This window comes from Lithobates pipiens, unplaced genomic scaffold (assembly GCF_037356315.1).
Source record: "Lithobates pipiens isolate NorthernLeopardFrog02 unplaced genomic scaffold, aLitPip1_a1.2 Scaffold_13, whole genome shotgun sequence".
NCBI classification, from domain to species: domain Eukaryota; kingdom Metazoa; phylum Chordata; class Amphibia; order Anura; family Ranidae; genus Lithobates; species Lithobates pipiens.
Genome location: NW_027507718.1, coordinates 160,897,665 through 160,919,344, shown reverse-complemented (window position 1 = coordinate 160,919,344; position 21,680 = coordinate 160,897,665). Strand labels below are relative to the sequence as shown.

General features: G+C 45.6%; 2 protein-coding genes across 5 annotated transcripts in view; one reads left to right on the top strand and one right to left on the bottom strand.

The window, feature by feature from the left end:
* UBXN6 (UBX domain protein 6) overlaps positions 1 to 21,434 on the bottom strand; it is a 347,069-nt gene extending 325,635 nt beyond the window's left edge. The window contains exons 1-2 of one of the 2 annotated variants that reach the window (XM_077475772.1): positions 21,313 to 21,434; positions 21,098 to 21,214 (exon numbers count right to left, since the gene is read on the bottom strand). In XM_077475772.1, coding sequence (XP_077331898.1) covers positions 21,098 to 21,180 — 83 coding nt within the window. In that variant the 5' untranslated portion in view covers positions 21,181 to 21,214; positions 21,313 to 21,434. The remainder of the gene's footprint in view (positions 1 to 21,097; positions 21,215 to 21,312) is intronic. The other variant, XM_077475773.1, reaches the window with a different exon arrangement.
* Positions 21,434 to 21,680, top strand: part of HDGFL2 (HDGF like 2) — a 663,710-nt gene continuing 663,463 nt past the window's right edge. For 2 of the 3 annotated variants that reach the window (XM_077475771.1, XM_077475769.1), the window contains exon 1: positions 21,435 to 21,600. In XM_077475771.1, coding sequence (XP_077331897.1) covers positions 21,529 to 21,600 — 72 coding nt within the window. In that variant the 5' untranslated portion in view covers positions 21,435 to 21,528. Of the gene's footprint in view, positions 21,601 to 21,680 lie in introns of all 3 variants that reach the window. The other variant, XM_077475770.1, reaches the window with a different exon arrangement.

Here is a 21,680-nt window from a genome sequence, read left to right as displayed (position 1 = left end):
CGTCATCACGCTGTGGGGATGTTTTTCAGTGGCAGGAACTGGGAAATTAGTCAGGATCAAGGGAAAGATGTATGCAGCAATGTACAGAGACATCCATGATAAAAACTTGCTGCATAGCTCTCTGGATCTCAGACTGGGGTGAATGTTCATTAGCCAACAATGACCCTAAGCACACAGCCAAGATAACAAAGGAGTGGCTATGGGATAACTTTGTGAATGTCCTTGAGTGGCCCAGCCAGAGCCCAGACTTGATCTAGATTGAACATCTCTGGAGAGATCAGAAAGGCTTTAGCCCCTGTACACACAGTCGGAGATTTTGCCAACCAAATCCGTCAGATTTTGCCCGTCGGATTTAGTCTGACGGATTGTGTCCGAAACTGTTGCATACACACGGTCGGGCCAAGTTGGCGAAAAATCCGATCTTTCAGAACGTGATGACGTAATTTTGTTACGATGGGACTACATTCAGGCTAGTAGCCAATAGCTTTGATGTAGGAATTTTATCTGAGCATGCGTGGCACTTGGTCCGATCAAAATGCTCTACACATGATCGGATTAGGTCCGTCCGGCCCAGTTGGTCGGGAAATATTTCCAACATGTTGGAAAATTGGGTTGGACAGAGATTCGGACGGAATCAGTCCGATGCATACCACACACAGTCGGATTATCTGACGACACGGTCCGATAAGACTAATTCCGACAGATTCTCCGACCGTGTGTACAAGGGCTAACACTGATGCTCCCCATCCAACATGGATGGAGCTTGAGAGGTCCTGCAAAGAATGGGAGAAACTGCCCAAAAATAGGTGTGCCAAGCTTTTAGCATCATAGTCAAAAAGACTTGAGGTTGTAATTAACGACAAAGGTGCTTCAACAAAGTATTGAGCAAAGGCTGTGAATACTTATCTACTATGATTTATTTAATAGATTTGCAAAGATTTCAAAACAAACTTCTTTCATGTCGTAATTATGGGATATGGTTTGTAGAATTGTGAGGAAAATAATGAATTTAATCAATTTTGGAATAAGGCTGTAGCACAGGGATATGCAATTAGTGGACCTCCAGCTGTTGCAGAACTACAATTCCCATGAGGCATAGCAAGGCTCTGAGAGCCACAAGCATGACACTCAGAGGCATGATGGGACTTGTAGTTTTGCAACAGCTAGAGGTCCGCTAATTGCATATCCCTGCTGTAGCATAAGAAAATGTGAAAAAAAAAAAAAAGTCAAGAGCTATGACATTTGGCCCGTTTTGTGGTCCTCGAGAAAGGCTGCTTTTCAAGCCTCCCACTTTGACGCATGGCCCTCGGTCTCCACAGTAACACAAGCGGACGGAAGGTATGGATTAGATTTCTGGCAAACATTGCCACGTCAAAATTTTCTCTGCATCCTCGGGCCACCTGCAAACTTTTGACAACTGAGCAGGTTTGAATCCTATTGTGAAGACAGTGGTTCCCTTCCACGTTCTCTATCCAAGATGTACTCGCTAATGATCTCTCCTCTAGAAGACTGCTATGCCAGGTCTTCGTAAAAGGGAGTGGGACCTAGACAGGATCTTCATGCCTGACCAACGTTGGAACATCATACATCTCACTTTGAAATCCTCTATATGTACTGTACGCGTTCACAGGAAACTAAAATTACAAGTTAGTGGTATTGCACCCCATCGGTCCTGTACAAATACTTTAATGAATTCTCAGATCCGTGGTGGAGATGCAGGGGGAACAGGAGACTCTACTTCGCATATATTGGACTTGTCCCAAAATAAAATAACATTGGTCTAAGGTGCAAAAGACCACCCAGCAATTTATGGATATCCCGGTATCGCAGGACCTTGCCTTTTTGCTCCACTGTTTTGAAATTCCTCTTAAGAAATCAATACTTTGTCACATGCTTAATGCTGACAAAGCCTGTACCACATTGTACTAAGGACCCTAACCCTCAAGTCAAGAGTTATAATGCTTTGGAGGACCTAGTACGTACTGCCCAAAACAGGACAGACCTGTATAAGGTCATATTTGAACATGTTCGTACATTCGGACAAGAGCAAGGCCCTTTGGGAAGATTGTTCTGGGGATTGAAGTCTTTCCACCCTTTTTTCTGAGACGCGTGTGTCCCACCACCCTCCTTCTCCCCATTTTAGTGAGGTTGTTTCCACCCCCCCCCCCTTTATTTATCCACCCGTTTCCTACTTCTCTAGTGCTCATAGGCATCTTTCTTCTCCTCCGGCTTTCTTTTCCCTTCCCTTTTAAGCAAGAAAATAAATAAAAAGAATATTTTTTGAACAACTGAAGTGTCCATCTGCGTGATTTCCTCAACATTTGTTGCCCTGGATTTTAGATGAGAGAATTTTTTTTTTTTTTCTCAGGGTGAGAACTTGATGTTCTCATATTTTCTCTCGCATTATCAGGCAATTTGATCTGTGTTTGTATTTTGAGAGATACTGATCTCCTTTTGTGATTGGGTATGTATTGTTCTGCTCTGATGGATAGTTAATTCTATAACTAAAAAAATTAAGCGAAGAGCTGTGAATACTTTTATGGATGCACTGTAAGAGAATATCATTGTGGTAAACCCCCAAACATTTGCAGAGACTAAAGGGCATTATGGAGGTATTTGTAATGTCCAGGCCCATTATTAAATCCAATTTTTCTTTTGTGGCCCTCTTTAATACGCACAAGATTGTATGGCCCTCTTGAGCTTAGTGAAGACCGTTGCTCCCTTGAGGTGGTCAAACAACAACATTATCAATGGAATCAGATAAGCATTCATAACAGTAATGTAACTGAGACTCTTATAATTGATACAGGCTCTCAGTTTACCACAATTTTTCACAAAGAAAAAGCCAGCAACAGCGGGAGAAGGGGGATTTGCAGATGAACTCCTGGAATAGTGAATCTGCAACATACTCTGCCATAGCCCTATCCTCTGAGGCAGATAAGAGGGTAAACCCGGCCACGAGGAGAAATGGCACCAGCTGGAAGGTCAACTGTGCAGTCATAAGGCCAATGTAGCAGCAAAATAACAGCCAGACATCACTGAATTCATGTTACACTTCTGGCAATGAATGACATGACCTTAATCACTTTCTGAAAACATGCAATAGTGCCATGTGGTGACCATGACAGAACCTTGGCACTATGCCAATCAAATGAGGGCTTGTGCCTCTAATCAAGGACAACTTGGTAATGAGACAAAAAAATTACTAGGAGTGGGTTATCTCATGGTAAGGAGCCCCTATAGCCATGATCAATAGAGCGGTTTCATGGGTCACACGGGCAGGCTGTAGAGTTCTCCCATAAATGGCCTCAATGGCAAGTAAGGAGGCACAAATCTGCAGCGGTATCAAGTGCTTAGACATTAAGGCACTATCTGAACAAGCCTGCATTCCCCCGAATCGATTAATGCCTGGTTATTGATGGAAATCTCAGAGCAAGAAAGGGTTACCTGAACTAGAGGCTTATCCTTCAGGATAGCTGGGGACGCAAAGACGCTACCTAAGGTCTGTTATTTCAGGTGTGGGTGTTTCTGGGACAGGTAGAGTGCAAAACTTCAATAAGTAACCTGCCTTGTCAAAATAAAAAAAGGCACAATATCTATTTTCTCCTAAACGTCTTCAGCAGAGAGACATGTAAAGCCCAGTTGCATGGGCTTTACCTCAGTGGAGGACTCGGACCCAGGAGGCATGGGAGGTGAGGGAGGCATGGGTGGGAATGCAAAGCTCAGATCCAAATGTAGGAGGCTTCCGCAAACGCTCCTTAAAGAGGAAGTAAACCCTAATGTGTTTACTTCTTACATAGGTAAAGCATAATGGACAACTATGCATCGCATAGTAGTCCATTATGTGTCACTTACCTGGTACAGGAGCCAGCGAAGTCACCACTGTCCCCTGTAGTCCGGCGCATCCATCTTCTCGGCGGGTCTCGCCACTCTCATTTGGTGAAGCCGCGATGACGTCACTCCCGCGCATGCGCACGGGAGCCGCCACTCGCGGCATATCGCCGCTGACCGTGGGGGAACTCAGTGCGCCGCTGTCTACGGCGCATGCGCCGTAGACAGCGGTGCCTGTCTTTCGGCAAATATCTCCTAAACCGTGTAGGTTTAGGAGATATATTTCTTGGACCTACAGGTAAGCCTTAACTGTAGGTCAAAGTTGGTTGTAACGGTTTACAACAACTTTAAAAAGGAAGGTCTCTCTCGGAATATATAAAAGAGGGTACTAGTGCGCACAACCCCAACTAATATCCCTGATATATCTCTAACGTTCAAAAATTACTAAGGGAAGCTGCCAACATATATAGTGATATATATCTCTCTATATTGAAATCAAAAGAATGATAAACATGATCAAATCCTCAAGATTCCCAGGTATAGCTCAAGCTGCAATCTCATTTTTAAGGTGATCAGAGAAGCCATGGGAAAAAGTAGCCATGAGAGCCTCATTGTTCCAACCAACGTCTGCTGCCAGAGTACCAAATTCAATAGTGTAGTCAGCAGCAGTTCTTGTACTATATTTAATGGATATAAGGCTTTTGGCAAAAGATATGGAGCAGCCTGGAATATCAAATACCATTCTAAAAAGGAGGCCATGAACTCAGGGTAATTATGGACAATGGGGGGGGGGAATGGGGTTTTGGTTTCCCATAGGAGGTTTGCCCAAGCCTAGGCTGTCAGAAAGAAAAGCAATAATTAAGGCTACTTTGCTTCTGTCTGTAGGGAACACTTGAGACAGCATCTCAAAATATATTCCAACCTGGTTGAGAAACCCTCTGAGGATCTTAAGGGGGAACCCAACACAAAAGTTGCAAAACCAAAAAACAATAAAAAAAATGCCCTGTCCCTCCGAGATCATACCAGTACCTGGGTGGTGGTTGAGGGGCTCTGCAGGCAGGGGCCTTTTGGGAATCTGGAACACTCCCCCCCCCCCCCCTTTAAGGAGGGGTACATAGTATGATGCGGCTATCTGATCTTTCAATTTGTTAGAGACTGTGACAGGGAGCATCTGCAAGTTGGAGACATTCGCTGTATAGACAAGGAAATTTGGTTTGGAAACCGACGGGAGGAAAGATGTAGGGTTGGTTAGTGATAGGAAAAAAATAGGATTTTTTACTCACCATAAAATCCTTTTCTCTGTAGTGCACTGACTGACACAGCTCCTTTATTCTTGACCATTAGGACATCCCCAAGCAGTATCATAACGAGGGGTGGGAAACAGCATAAAATAACTTCACCCACAATCAGAAGTGCTCCCTAACAAGGGAGTCACCACCTTATCTGACCGCATCAGAACCTGCGGTAACAATGCAACAGTGCATTATACTCAAAAGCAACCGTATTTTCTTTAAAAACAGAAAAAGTAGTGCAGAATTGCAACAAACTTGCGGCCAAGCAGGCATCAGACGATGCACTTACTTTTACCAAAATCTACTGTGTGGGTGTATGAATGGACGACTAAATCGCCGCCTTACACACCAGAGCGTCTGACACTCGATGTCAGAAGCCCGAGAGGCCCCAATTGTCCTGGTGGAATAGGCCATGGCAGGATAGGAGGGCACCTGCCCCTTCAAGGCATAGGCCTGTACCACATCTGTCTGACCCACCCGGAAATGGTGATCAACTAGCCCAACATACCTCTTTTTCGGACCAGCTACCGAAACAGAGATCTAACTCCCAAAGGGGAACCGTGGCAAACCAATATAGCCTTATAGCCCTGATCACGTCCAGGGAATAAAGGGCCACCTCTTAGGATGTGTCGGTGTAGGACACAGAGATGGTAACACAATATCATCATTGATGTGGAACGCCAAAACCACCTTCGGCAGAAAGGAAGGTTGCAAACACAACACCACCTTATCCTTAACCATACAGGGCATCTAACAAGACAAGGCTGGCAGTTCCGAAACCCTCCTGGCCTATGTAAAGACCCCTTTTCTGAGAAAGGGTCAACAAGGGAATTACTCTGATGTTCTTAACGGTAGTTTCTGAAGCGCCAATAACACCAGATTCAGATCCCACAGGCTAACGGTGGATCCACCGGAGGAACTGCTCACTAGAAAGTGAGACGCCAGGGGGTCACAGGAGGATGAGGATGATGAGGCGGCTAATATTTGTCCCCCAATGGTGCTCAAAAGCAACTTCTGGTCTACTCCACGCTGTAGAAACAGCAGGATCCTGGAAACTGAATAGGTGCACTGATGCCATCCTTTTTTCCCCTCACACAGAGATGTATGCCTTCCAGGTACGATGGTTTATCTTCCAAATACGAAGATTTCCGTGCTCTCAACATAGTTGAGATCACCAAGCCTCGGTACATTAGCATCTGGCGCTCAACAGCCATGCCGTTAAAACCAGATGGAGAATCGGACCTTGACACAGAAGGTCCTCTCGCAACAGCAGTTGCCAGGGAGCCTTTGAAACCAGGCATGTCAGGGACGCAAAGGTAAATCCGGGGCATTAGTATTACTGGAACCCCCTCAGCCTCCACTCTGCAGAGCAGACGTGGTAGTAGCTTTTGCGGAGTAAAGTCGTAGATCAGCCGGTACCGATCCCATGGAGCCACCAGCATGATTGACGCGTCTACCCAAGGATCTCTTATCTTGGCTTACGAATCTTGGCCCCTTCCGATTGAGATGGGAGCCAGGATATCCACATCTGGTGTGCCCCACTGCAGGCACCCTTGGAAACTTTCCGACACTGGAAAAGACACTATCACTCTGAGGTTTAGCAGGTCCCATACTGCCCCCATGAGGACCCAGCGAGCCGGGAGTAAGGGTATGCTGGAAGGGAACATATGTTTGTTGGCCAAGAGAGGAACTCTATCTTGTAGCCAAGGAAATCAGTTCGCAGACCCATTAGCTAGATAGCCGAGAAGCCCACGTGGCTGCAAACTCCCTAAGGCGACGTGCATGCGGTAACGCTTTTCTCGCAGACTTGCTGTTTGCAGGGATGCTTTCGTCCCCAAGGGTCGTCCTGTTGGACTGGGAGCGTTTTGCTGAAGTCCCGGATGGATGGATAATGGGGGCCTTAGCCTGTGGCATGGCTCCTTAGTCTTCCTGGCCTATGGGAGCAAGGTACTCTTCCCACCTGTGACATTTTTAATAATGTCATCAAACGAGGCTCCAAAGAGCTGCTTACCAAGGAAGGGTAAATCCGTCAAAGCTTTTTTTTTTTTTTTTTTTTTTTTTTTTTTTTTAAATGCCTGGTCTGCCAACTGCCTTTCAGCCAAATCAGGCGCCTCAGCCCCACTGCTGACCCTGAAACCCTGGATAGCAGAGGAACGTATCCAGAGCCACGTTCCAACATACTTACGACTGTACACTAGCTGGTCTGCTAGTTCCAAGCAGACAGGAGTGGTCTGCTGCTTCTCCATTTTGCGGTGCAAACGTTTTGCCCATTTAGTAAGCGTCTGCGGCACAAGTTCTGTGGTCAGTAATGGTCGTATTGCTGACCCCCCAACCGTAAATTAGGAACGGACCACTGCCTCGGTTCCTGCCCATGGGCTCCTAAAGCACATGAACCTCTTCTACCAGGATTGTGGTTACTTTTATTTAACCTGGATACTGGGGGGTCCACAACCGGAGGAGCCAACCATTATTTAGGAAGGCTCTCCTCAAGGGGGAACGAACTGCTATGCGTTTTGGGACCTAAAAAAGGTCAGTTGTGGTCGCCCCCATTCCTGTAAATGAACATATCTAAATAAGTCAGATACGGAAACACCTTAGGTGTACGGCCTGTCTAACGGGACCCAAAAGGGACCGCTACCTCAGCGGAGGAATCTGCTGTGTCCTGAATTTTCAGGGTATTACGCACAGTTGTGATAAGTGCTCCAACACGCGGGACGGGGACTCATCCTCACTGTCTGATGGGTCCTGGTCAGCTTCATCTGAAACAACAGAACAGGGGTCACCATCCTCAAGCGGGGCCCGAGTTTGGCCAAAAACAAAATGGCCGCCGAGTGTCCAGTACAAAGGATATAATCACAGGGAAAATGGTTCTCCCTGGTCACACCAAAAATGGCAGCCGAACACTGTATACAGAGAGGGACAGTGAAACACAGGCTGTGGAAATGGCAACGAACAGCGCTACAGCGATCAGCAGACACAGACTTCCAGGCACCTGGGGGAGAGACTTTACAGACATCCAGGGCACAGCCACCCAGAGCAGCCCCCCACCCAAGCTGAGAGCCCCCCCCAGGGGGCTCCTGTCTATGTGGCACATACACAGCTCAGTAGCCCATGCAGCATCCCCCATGGGGGGGGGGGGGGGGGAGAGGGAAAATAGGGACAGGGAGAGAGAGGAGAGGGGAGGTGAGGGAACCCCAAATCGACCTCCCAGGGAATACCCAGCTGCTCAGCCCCACCAAGGCAGGTAGACCTGTACTTACCAGTCCTGACAAGCTGGGGAACATTCCACTCTCCAATCAGTACTGGGTGGATGCTGGCCCGGCACACTGTGGCACAGATATCAGTAGCCTGGTCACATGTGTGCCCCGGAGCATTAAGCTCACCGGCCGCCCCCTAGAGCCTGGGGGGGCATGTCGTGGCCAACCCAGCATGGAGCTCTGGTCTGCACACGCACGCTGGCCAGGCTGGGGAGACTACAAGGATAAAGGGTATCCAGCCTGTCACCCAGCCGACTGTTCATAGCAGATCACAGGATCATCATCTTGTGCAAAAGGCAAACTTCTGCAGAAAAAAAACCCATGGACCGATGGTCCCGCAGGGGTTCCTTCGCCTTCACTAGGCAGAAAAAAAAAACCTGAGGCTGCAGGAAGCAGGCTGGGAGGGTTGTTACTGAAGGGACCACCCCCTTGGGTGGAACTAGAAAGTTCTGTTTTTTGTACACGTTAACCACTTAACGACCAGCGCACGCCGAGGTACGTCCTATTTTTGAAGAGGGATATCTCGGTAATGGCGCCGGTCATCTGTATGATAACGGTGGTCTCCGCTATCGGTGGCGGGAGAGGTGCCACCCCCCCTCCCGCCGCTGGCGATCGGGTCATTTTCCTAGCTAGGTATGGAGACGAGTGAGGCAAGATGGCCCCCACTCATCTCTATACCATAGGAGGGCAGAAGCGACGTCAAAACGTCACTTCTGCCCATACCTCTTAAAAAGGTATATTTGTTTTAAACGTAATTTTTTTATTTATTTTTTTTGCATTTTAGTCCAAATATGAGATCTTATATTTAAGACGACCTGTCATGCTTTTTTCTATTACAAGGGATGTTTACATTCCTTGTAATAGGAATAAAAGTGATCCATTTTTTTATTTATTTTTTCTAAAACAGTGTAAAAATAAATAAAATCAATTAAAATAAGGTTTTTAAAAACACCCCCTCACGACGAGCTTGCGCACAGACGCAAGCACATACGTGAGTAGCGCCCGCATATGAAAACGGTGGTCAAACCACACATGTGAGGTATCGCCGCGATCGGTAGAGCGAGAGCAATAATTCTAGCCCTAGACCTCCTCTGTAACGCAAAAAAATGCAACCTGTAGAATTTTGTAAGTGTCGCTTATGGAGATTTTTGAGGCTAAAAGTTTGACGCCATTCCACGAGCGGGCGCAATTTTGAAGCGTGACATGTTGGGTATCAATTTACTCGGCGTACCATTATCTTTCACAATATAAAAAAATTGGGCTAATTTTACTGTTGTCTTATTTTTTTATTCAAAAAAAGGTGATTTTTTTCCCAAAAAAAAGTGCGCTTGTAAGACCGCTGCGCAAAAACGGTGTGAAAAAAAGTATTTCAATGACCGCCATTTTATTCTCTAGGGTGTTAGAAAAAAAAAAAACAATATAAAATGTTTGGGGGCTCTAAGTAATTTTCTAGCAAAAAAAAAACTGTTTTAAACATGTAAACACCAAATCTGAAAAAGAGGCCTGGTCCTTAAGTGGTTAACATGTTCTGCCTAGTACTCTCCTGAAGGTGGCACAACTACCCAATGGTCAAGAATAAAGGAGATGTGTCTGTCAGTGAACGTAAGAGAAATGTCATTGTATTTTAAACATTCTTTGCAAGGAAAATTTGCCCTTCAACAACAGGTTGAAGCAAGCTCGGTGACAAGTCACAACACCCCCACAAAACAAAAAATCCTGAGGTAACTGACTCTAAAGGCCCGTACACACGGTCGGACTTTTTGACAACAAACATGCAAATTAGCTGTTTTGGAGCAACATCCGACTGTGTGTATGCTCCATCGGACAAACTTTTTCTGTTTTCATCTGACTTTTGTTGGCTGTGCGAATGGACAAACTTTCTGGCAACAAAAGTCCGATGGAGCAAAGTCCGACTGTGTGTACGCAAAAGCATCGGACTTTTGTACAAGGTACAAACACGCATGCTCAGAACCAATGCAAAAGGTCAGACTACAATACAGAAGTTCACCAAAGGTGGCGCTGGAGTCATTGAACGTCCTCTTTTGAAGCGGCATCAGTACGTTGTGACGTCATTACGTTCGTGTTTGTTGTCAAAAAGTCAGACCGTGTGTATGAAATACAAACTTGTGGACCACGCCCTTTGTACAAAAGTCCACGGAAAAGTTTGTACAAAGTCCGACCGTGTGTATGAGGCTTAAGACTGGCCATACCACCTATAGATTATCTGCAGATTTCTTTGGTCGGGTGACGGTCAGATGGAAAAGGTTGAACAGATTCCTTCATCTATGCTGAACTGTGTGGATGGAATAATCTCCTACTGGCCCAAGCTTCCATATCTTGCTAGTCGCCCGCTAGCTCTCACAATGCATTGTTTAGGTTGAGAGCCAGCAGGGTCAATTAGCAAGATACTGAAGTGTGTGTAATAAAAAAAAAAAAAATTATATATATATTGTAGACATGTCACTGGAGAAGTGATCGAGGGGGTGTACATCTCACCTAGGTTGCTACACAGTGTGAGATGGTAAATCCAGGATGGATCAGTTTCTCAGCAGCGATATGCTGCTGAGTTGTTATTTAATTTTGCCGGGCCTGGGTTTATATGGAATGGCAGGTAGGTTTGGTAGAGGGACCTGTCATTCCACATCCCCCGATCCAGTTCTGGGTTTGGGATCAGGTGAGCTTTGATCCTAATTAGCCTGGGAAGCTAAAGGCTCTGCAGGCTCTGCAGGGTCTGCAGGTGGTTGCTCTCAGCCAGGGAATGAACAATCTGTGTGTTGAAGGAAGCTGCAAGCACAGCCACTGCTGGAGCTAAAACTCACCCTGCGATATCCAGGCGAAAGACGCTGTGTTTGTAAGTGTCAGATAGGTGAGCAGAACCTGTTAGTAAGCGCCCAGCCGGGCTAGGACTTTTATTTTTGTTGTACTTAGAAAGCACGGTGTTGCTGTATATTTTGTTTGCTGGACTGTTTGTACCACGAATAAACGCCAAGATCTGCTTTATAAATTCCAAGTCTGCTGTGAACTGTGTCCAAACACACCCTACCCCGGGAAGATCCCTTACAATTGGTGGAGGTAGCGGGCAACACGGTTGCTAGGGGCAACGGTGTGGACAGACTTGGCTACAGCTGCTGATGTCCTGGGTGAAAGCTGCAACTACACTCCAAGAACAGTCCAGCAACATGGAGGAGATGCTGAAGCAGTTTATGCAAGTGAGTTTGCAACAACAGCAGGCTCAGACAGAGGCCAATAGACGACATGAACAGTCCATGGCTGAACAACAGCAGGCGCAGACAGAGGCCAATAGACGACATGAACAGTACATGGCGGCACAACATCAGATGCATAAGGAAGAGTTGCAAGCTTTGCGCCAAAGCCAACAACAACTTATCGAGCACCTGATAGTAAATCGAGAGGCGCCTGTGGTTGCTAATCCACCCACAATGGAGGGAGCCGCTCCAGAGATTTTTTTTGGGAGAAGGACTGTGCAGAAAGCGCTGCAAAAGATGACTGCTGAGGACGATGTTGAGGCCTATCTAACAGTGTTTGAGCGCGTGGCTGAGCGAGAGAAGTTACCAGCCGCTGAGTGGGCAGAGGTAATTGCGCTTACTCGGCTAAAAGAGGAGATACTTGCCCGACTAGGAGTTACTACTGCAGTCCGTGCCCGGAGGGTACGCAACTGGAGCTACAGTCTGGACAAATCAGCGAGGTCCCAGATGTATGACCTAATCCATTTGGCAAGAAAGTGGTTGGAGCCAGACACTTCTACTCCTGCACAAATCCTAGAGAAGGTCGTGATGGATCGCTACCTCCGAGCGCTTCCTACTGACCTGCAACGCTGGGTGGGACAAGGTGATCCTAGGAACGCAAACGAACTTGTCAACCTTGTGGAGAGGTTCCAGGCGACTGAGGACTACCTCCGTGATGTTCCTGCAGCATCTTCACCTCCCCGGAGCGCCAGATCTGTGCCGTCAGCTGGTAAGAGACTTCCATCTATTGGGGGAGTGTGGAGGGGTGCTGATGGGGGGAAAAGGGCTCAAGTGGTGTCTCAGGGACAAAAGACTGGTGATGGTCCCGGGTGGCTAAGGGGCTCTGAAAAGGACTCCTTGCCAAAGAGACCAGGCCCTATCCAGTGTTGGAGATGCCATGAGGCGGGACACGTGTCTGCCCATTGCCCTCTTACCTCTGAACCCATGGAATGTGACGCTAGCCGGCGTCCGTCGCTATTTGCGGAACCATCTTGTGCTGCAGTTCCTGGACTAGAGACTGAACCGCAAATCTGCAACATCACAATCAATGACTTTCCTGTTAAAGCGTTAATGGACTCAGGAAGCCTTGTAACCTTGGTGCATGCTAGCCTGGTGACTGGGGACTTAGAGTCTAAAAAGCATATGAGTGTTGTGTGCATACATGGTGATACAAAAGTGTACCCTATAGTGCTGGCTAAAGTCGGGACTGAACAAGGCACCGTACAATATGAAGTGGGTGTGGTTAAAAACCTCATGCATAATGTAATATTGGGGCGCGATTTTCCATTATTCTGGGCTCTTTGGGAAAAAAGAAAAATCCCCAAAAGGAGTGAGGATACCTCTAAGGGGGTTGCCTTGTCCACTGTGAATGATAAAAATGTGCAGGATGAAAATGATTGTTTTCCTTTGCAGGTCCTGGCTGGGGAGGAGGAGGCTCCTCCCACTGAGCAAAATATACTAGACTTAGAGGTGTCTAGCGATAATTTTGGGACTGCACAATTACAGGACCCCACTCTCAAAAATGCGAGAGAGCAGGTTGCTGTTATGAACGGGGTACCTCAGGAACCAGATGCTGAAAAAAGATTTCCACATTTTTCGGTGACTAATGATCTTTTCTATAGAGTCAATAAGGTTAAAGATGAGATTGTGGAACAGCTTCTGGTACCTAAGCCGTACCGGCGTCAGGTGCTTGACATGGCACATAACCATGTTCTTGGGGGACACTTGGGGACTGACAAAACGCGAGAGAGGGTTCTCCAGAGGTTTTTTTGGCCGGCCATATATGATGACATTAAAAAATACTGTGAGTCGTGCCCCACATGTCAGGTTAGTGCCCCAGTGTCACATTTTCGCATTCCTTTGGTTTCGCTCCCTATTATAGAGGTGCCTTTTGAGCGTATTGCCATGGATTTAGTGGGTCCCATTGTAAAGTCAGCTAGAGGACACCAGTATATTTTGGTAGTCCTGGATTATGCGACCCGCTATCCTGAGGCTGTACCCTTAAGAAACACTGCATCTAAAACAATTGCACGTGAGTTGTTTTATATGTTCTCTAGGACTGGGATCCCCAAAGAAATCCTAACTGACCAAGGTACGCCATTTATGTCGAAAGTAATGAAGGAATTATGCAAACTATTTAAAATCTCACACATCCGTACCTCTGTGTACCACCCCCAGACGGACGGATTGGTGGAGAGATTTAATAAAACTTTGAAACATATGTTGAAGAAAGTGGTGGCAAAAGATGGTCGTGACTGGGATCATTTATTACCCTACCTCATGTTTGCTATTAGGGAGGTGCCCCAAGCGTCCACAGGGTTCTCACCATTCGAGTTGGTCTATGGTCATCACCCTAGGGGTCTACTGGACATTGCAAAAGAGACATGGGAGAATGAGTCCACCCCATACAAGAGTGTTATTGAGCATGTAGCACAAATGCAGGACCGTATAGCCACTGTAATGCCCCTGGTAAGGGAACACCTCCAGAGGGCTCAAGAGGCCCAAAGTAGAATTTACAACCGGTCCGCAAGAATCAGGACATTCAACCCAGGCGATAGGGTCCTTATACTAGTCCCCACTGTTGAGAGTAAATTCTTGGCGAAGTGGCAAGGTCCTTATGAAATTGTTGAAAAGATCAGTGAGGTGAACTACAAGGTGCACCAACCAGGTAGAAGGAAGCCTTTCCAAGTTTATCACATAAACTTGATCAAGCCCTGGAAAGACAGGGAATCCTTGGTGGCGACAAATACTGTTAATGATTTGTCACAACCAATCCCTCCAGTCAAGGTAGGTGATACTCTATCAGTGTCACAGAAACAGGAGGCTCAGGAATTTTTACAGAAAAACAAAAACAAGTTCTCTGACCTCCCAGGGCGTACACACCTCATCCATCATCACATTGAAACTGAGCCTAGAAGCAGAGTAAACCTTAAGCCCTATAGGATACCGGAGGCACGTAGGGAAGCCGTATCGTATACGTATGCTTGCTCTGGGGGTAATTGAGGTGTCACAGAGTGAATGGTCCAGCCCAATTGTGCTAATCCCAATGGAACTTGGAGGTTCTGTAACGATTTCAGAAAGTTGAATGAGATCTCCAAGTTCGATGCGTATCCTATGCCCAGGGTAGATGAGTTGATTGAGAAGTTGGGTAACGCCAGGTACATAACCACTCTCCATCTCACAAAGGGCTACTGGCAGATTCCACTTTCTGGTGAGGCTAAAGAGAAAACTGCATTCTCCACCCCTGATGGGCTATTCCAGTATGTAGTGATGCCATTCGGGTTACATGGAGCGCCTGCAACTTTCCAGAGGTTGATGGACTTGATTCTGCGACCACATCGTGATTACTCAGCTGCCTACCTCGATGATGTGGTCATTTTTAGCCCTGATTGGGAAAGTCACCTCTGTAAGGTACAGGCCGTGTTGGATGCCATAAGTGATGCGGGGTTGACCATAAATGCCGAGAAGTGTGCTCTAGCCCTAGAAGAGGCCAAATATCTGGGCTACATTATTGGGAGAGGGTTGATTAAGCCACAGCTAAATAAAATTGAGGCAATACAGAATTGGCCTAGACCCCTGACAAGGAAACAGGTTAGAGCTTTCCTGGGTATTACGGGGTATTACCGTAGATTTGTGCCGAACTTTGCCTCAGTTGCTGCTCCACTAACTGACTTGACAAAGGGCGGAAAGACAGCAATGGTCACGTGGACCCCAGAGGCCGAGAAGGCTTTCCAAAGCCTTAAGTCTGCCTTGTGCCAACCCACCTGTGTTAGTTACCCCCGATTTCAGGCGAGAATTTCTGGTCCAGACAGATGCCTCTAACACAGGCTTAGGTGCAGTACTCTCACAAGTAGTGAATGGTGAGGAGCATCCAGTGACGTACTTGAGTAGAAAACTAACCCCGGCCGAGAAAAATTATGCCATTGTGGAGCGAGAATGTTTGGCAGTAAAGTGGGCCCTAGAATCTTTAAAGTATTACTTGCTAGGCAGGAAATTTAAGTTGGTGACAGACCATGCCCCCCTAACATGGATGAAGTTAAACAAGGAGAGAAATGCAAGAGTGACTAGATGGTTTCTCTCCCTACAAAACTTTAATTTCACTGTGGAACACAGGCCAGGGAAATTACAGGCAAATGCTGACGCATTGTCAAGGGTAAGTTGTCTGTGGGGACAAAAGGCTCAGCCCTCCGGTCTGAAAAAGAGGGGGGGGATATGTAGACATGTCACTGGAGAAGTGATCGAGGGGGTGTACATCTCACCTAGGTTGCTACACAGTGTGAGATGGTAAATCCAGGATGGATCAGTTTCTCAGCAGCGATATGCTGCTGAGTTGTTATTTAATTTTGCCGGGCCTGGGTTTATATGGAATGGCAGGTAGGTTTGGTAGAGGGACCTGTCATTCCACATCCCCCGATCCAGTTCTGGGTTTGGGATCAGGTGAGCTTTGATCCTAATTAGCCTGGGAAGCTAAAGGCTCTGCAGGGTCTGCAGGTGGTTGCTCTCAGCCAGGGAATGAACAATCTGTGTGTTGAAGGAAGCTGCAAGCACAGCCACTGCTGGAGCTAAAACTCACCCTGCGATATCCAGGCGAAAGACGCTGTGTTTGTAAGTGTCAGATAGGTGAGCAGAACCTGTTAGTAAGCGCCCAGCCGGGCTAGGACTTTTATTTTTGTTGTACTTAGAAAGCACGGTGTTGCTGTATATTTTGTTTGCTGGACTGTTTGTACCACGAATAAACGCCAAGATCTGCTTTATAAATTCCAAGTCTGCTGTGAACTGTGTCCAAACACACCCTACCCCGGGAAGATCCCTTACAATATATATATATATATATATATATATATATATATATATATATATACACACACACACAAAACATGCTTGAATCAGGTCCAATGCAGGTCAGTCACTCACTGGCAGGTAAAACTTCACCTGCAAGTAAATTGTAAATTATAAAACGGATGTCATCATATAGGGTATTGTTCACTCTTATTATTGTAAACAAAAAAAAAAAACAACAAAAAAAAAAAAAAAAAAAAATACACAGCTGCATATGTTCAGAATGAAAGCCTATATGAAGAAAATGGTATAATATTATCTTGGTATTTAAGTAATTGAGAAATCATTTACTAAAAAGCGTTCACAGCCTAGACAGCCAAAAAGATTCATTGATATTCCTTTGTGCACAATTCTTATTAATAATCCAAATGCAAGCTATTTAACTGCTAGGAACTGTTAACGTAAATTAACCACTTCAGCTCCAGACCAATAAACACCTTAAGGACCAGAGGTCTTTTTGCAATTTCGCACTGCGCTGCTTTAACTGGTAATTGCGCGGTCATGCAATATTGCACCCAAACGAAATTTGCGTCCTTTTCTTCCCACAAATAGAGCTTTCTTTTGATGGTATTTGATTGCCTCTGCGTTTTTTTTTTTTTTTGCGATATAAATGGAAAAAGAGCGAAAATTTTGAAAAAAAAAGATATTTTCTTCTTTTTGTTATAAGAAAAATCGAATAAACTAAATTTTAGTCATACATTGAGGGCAAAATTTATTCAGCCACATGTCTTTAGTAAAAAAAATGTCAATAAGCGTATATTTTTTGGTTTGCGCAAAAGTTATAGCGTCTACAAACTAGAGTACATTTTCTGGAATTTACACAGCTTTTAATTTATGACTGCCGATCTCATTTCTTGAGGTGCTAAAATGGCAGGGCAGTACAAATCCCCCCCAAATGACCCCATTTTGGAAAGTAGACACCCCAAGGAAATTGCTGATGGGTATGTTGAGCCCATTGAATATTTATTTTTTTTGTCCTAAGGGATTGAATAATGACAAAAAAAAAAATGATATATTGCTCACACATGCCATGGTTATATGTGGAATTGCACCCCAAAATATATTCCGCTACTTCTCCCGAGTATGGGGATACCACGTGTGTGGGACTTTTTGGGAGTCTAGTCGCGCACGGCACCCCGAAAACCAATCACCACCTTCAGGATTTCTAAGGGTGCAAATTTTTGATTTAACTCCTCACTACCTATCACAGTTTCGAAGGCCATAAAATGCCAAAATAGCACAAAACCCCCCCAAATGACCCCATTTTGGAAAGTAGACACCCCAAGCTATTTACTGAGAGGCATGTTGAGTCCATGGAATATTTTATATTTTGCCAAAAGTTGCGGGAATATTACAAACTTTTTTTTTTTTTTGCACAAAGTTGTCACTAAATGATATATTGCTCACACATGCTATGGGCAGAAGTCAAATTACACCCCAAAATAAATTCTGCTGCTTCTCCCGAGTACGGGGATACCACATGTGGGGGACTTTTTGGGAGCCTAGCCACGTACGGGACCCCGAAAACCAAGCACTGCCTTCCGGATTTGAATATAAAATGCTATAAAAAACAAACTAACCAGAGTCACCCGTAACACTTATACGGTGATCAGTGGTGAAAGGGTTAACTAGGGGCAATCAGGGGGTTCAAATTTTTATTAGGTAGTATATGGGGGTCCCTGGCGCTATATAAAAACCTGACGGGGAACCTAAATAACTAACTGGCTAACCAGCGTCACCAGTGACACTTATACTGTGATCGCTGGTGAAAGGGTTAACTAGCAGCAATCAGGGGGTTAAAACCATTATTGGGTAGTATATCGGGGTACCTAGCGCTATAAAAACCTGGCGGTGAACCTAAAAAAATAACTAGCTACCTAGCGACTGTAGCGACACTAATGCAGCGATCAGAAAAACGATCGCTTAGTGACACTGACAAAAGGGGGTGAAAGGGTTAACTAGCGGCAATCAGGGGGTTAAAACCATTATTGGGTAGTATATCAGGGTACCTAGCGCTATAAAAACCTGGCCGTGAACCTAAAAAAATAACTAGCTACCTAGCGACTGTAGCGACACTAATGCAGCGATCAGAAAAACGATCGCTTAGTGACACTGGCAAAAGGGGGTGAAAGGGTTAACTAGCGGCAATCTGGGGGTTAAAAACATTATTGGGTAGTATATCGGGGTACCTAGCGATATAAAAACCTGGCGGTGAACCTAAAAAAATAACTAGCTACCTAGCGACACATGCAGCGATCAGAAAAATGATCGCTTAGTGACACTGGCAAAAGGGGGTGAAAGGGTTAACTAGCGGAAATCAGGGGGTTAAAACCATTATTGGGTAGTATATCGGGGTACCTAGCGCTATAAAAACCTGGCGGTGAACCTAAAAAAATAACTAGCTACCTAGCGACTGTAGCGACACTAATGCAGCGATCAGAAAAACGATCGCTTAGTGACACTGACAAAAGGGGGTGAAAGGGTTAACTAGCGGCAATCAGGGGGTTAAAACCATTATTGGGTAGTATATCAGGGTACCTAGCGCTATAAAAACCTGGCCGTGAACCTAAAAAAATAACTAGCTACCTAGCGACTGTAGCGACACTAATGCAGCGATCAGAAAAACGATCGCTTAGTGACACTGGCAAAAGGGGGTGAAAGGGTTAACTAGCGGCAATCTGGGGGTTAAAAACATTATTGGGTAGTATATCGGGGTACCTAGCGATATAAAAACCTGGCGGTGAACCTAAAAAAATAACTAGCTACCTAGCGACACATGCAGCGATCAGAAAAATGATCGCTTAGTGACACTGGCAAAAGGGGGTGAAAGGGTTAACTCTAGGGGCAATCAGGGGGTTAAATCTTTATTGGGGGGTGATAGGGGGCTACCCTGGACCTAACACTAACTGTCCTGACAGTTCTTACTGTCACAACTGACACTGAATGCATTGATCAGTAAAGAAATGATCAATGCAATCAGTGACACTGTGACTGGGGGGGGGGGGGGGATCGGGGGGGTTTGTGTGCCTGTGTGTACCTACATGTCAGTGTAGTGTTGGTGCACACTTACTTTTACTCTTCTCCTCGTAGTCCGGTCAAAAAGACCGCCCCGAGGAGAATGACATCACTTCCTCCTTCCTGTGTAAACAATACACAGGGGAGGAAGCTTCTCATTGGCCAGGAGCGATCCAGAGGGGGTGGCCGAAAACCAACGGCAATCCCCTCATCACGGAGCGCTCCTGGACCGAATCGGACCGCCGTAAACAGCGGGAGGGGGTCCGATCGGACCCCCCACCCGCTGGAAGGCAATCACGTAGATGTACGTGATTGTGCCTGCCTGTGCCATTGTGCTGACGTACAATGGCAATACGGCGGTCCTTAAGTGGTTAAGCTACGGCGAGGATTATTAAGGCGAGGCCTGAGGCTTGGGCTTAGTCCGCAACAGATGGGATCGTGGGTGGCTGACTGACAGTTCAACTTCTCCCCTGCACATGGTCACACTCCGGAGGGTCATGTGTGAGGGCAATGATAGGAGGTTTGCACCGATGGAGAGCTCAGAGCCTCAGACATAGTGCACGTCTACTACCAGTGTCAAGTGCCATTCCGGACACAGCCCCTGCTATGGAAACTCTGAAGGGGAAGAAAAAAATAAAAAATTAAATTGATTTTCTTCAAATCTGAATCAAGTTGAACTCAAGCCTTAACTAAGATAAAATTCAGAATTTAATATTCAATAGAAATGTTTTTACGAGATACTCCAAGGGTTAATCATTTGTAAAGGAAGCTTTCCTAATTTGAACACAGAAAGTGCATCAGATCAACAATGAACAAGACCCCCCCCCATTTTTGGGCCCCCGAGAGTCACAGTCTGCTTGCAGCCTGTCAAGATCTATAACAACACTGCTGAAGAAGCATGCAGTGGCTGGACATTTAGGGCCATATGCATTCAGTGATGCATGTTCTGCTGCAGATTTCAGCCTGTCATAGATTCTAACATGCTGCTGGCAAGAGGGCTGGACACTGCACCTGTGCTTCACAGGCACACAAAAACACCAAGATTTGAGCTAACACAAAACACACGAGGCTTTAAAAAAAATTACATGCAATTATATGCCTTTATTAATGTAGAATTGCTATAATTGTATGAATTGTGCCTAATGATGGCAATACGCTAGTAGAATTGTGTACAAATGTGTTCATTATCTGAATATTCACTTGATTTTCTAACAGTGTGGTCAAATTGATGTTGATTTTTGACTGTAATGATGCAAACATTTGTAGAAACAGAGGTGAATTTTTTTTCTTTCACAAGTAATATTCTAACTGTGAACATATTGCAATGAAACCAGTTTAACACATTTGGGGATTACATTCTAATAGCAGAGCCGAATGAAGTTTTAAAGTGGAACTAAAAAAAATATCCTTATACTTTACAGCCAAGGAAGCTGCCATCACCCTGTTTGATCTGCAGCGGGCTCCATGCTGCACATGTGATAATTGATAACACCAAACACAAGATGGGCTTGACTGTTCAGTTATGAGCAAACATAAGCTTTGTTAAATAGGCTTAGCTGTGCTTTAGGTTTTCGACAGCAAGAAAAAAAAAATGATATATAGATAGATAGGAGACTACCTCCTCTGCTCGTTTAATCGGTGGCCGGGTCCCGCAGCCTTAAATTTCATGTCAGTTTTAACGCCCTGAAACAGCTTTTTCATAATTGCGCAGGATACAGGAAGATCCTAAATTTAGCTGGAAAACAAAAAGAGAAAAGCGCTAAAACAAATGCAACGGCTTATATACAATACATCACACCCTCTACATATTATTAGTAGCAAGCGCTGGGTTACCTGGCTGCAAAATAAAGCGCAATAGTCAGGGTAGAAAAAAACAGCAACACACGGAAGTCCCTAAGCAGAGTTCCGTTCACCGAGCAGTAATCAGAGGACAACTGCGAGATTGACAGAGCTGAGGCCCAATTGCTGTAGTAGGGGTGGTACTTCCGGCTAGGAGACCTTACCGCTGTAGTGTGGATAGAAGAGTGTTGGTTGCTAGTAGTACGAGATATGCCGGTTACTTTTAAACCGGGGGATTTGGTGTTCGCCAAGATGAAAGGATATCCTCACTGGCCAGCACGGGTTAGGTTCAATTTGCATGTCAGGCTTTAGGAAATTTGAGCGATAAAGCGGTCTGGTCAGGAACGGCCTAAAAAGACCGC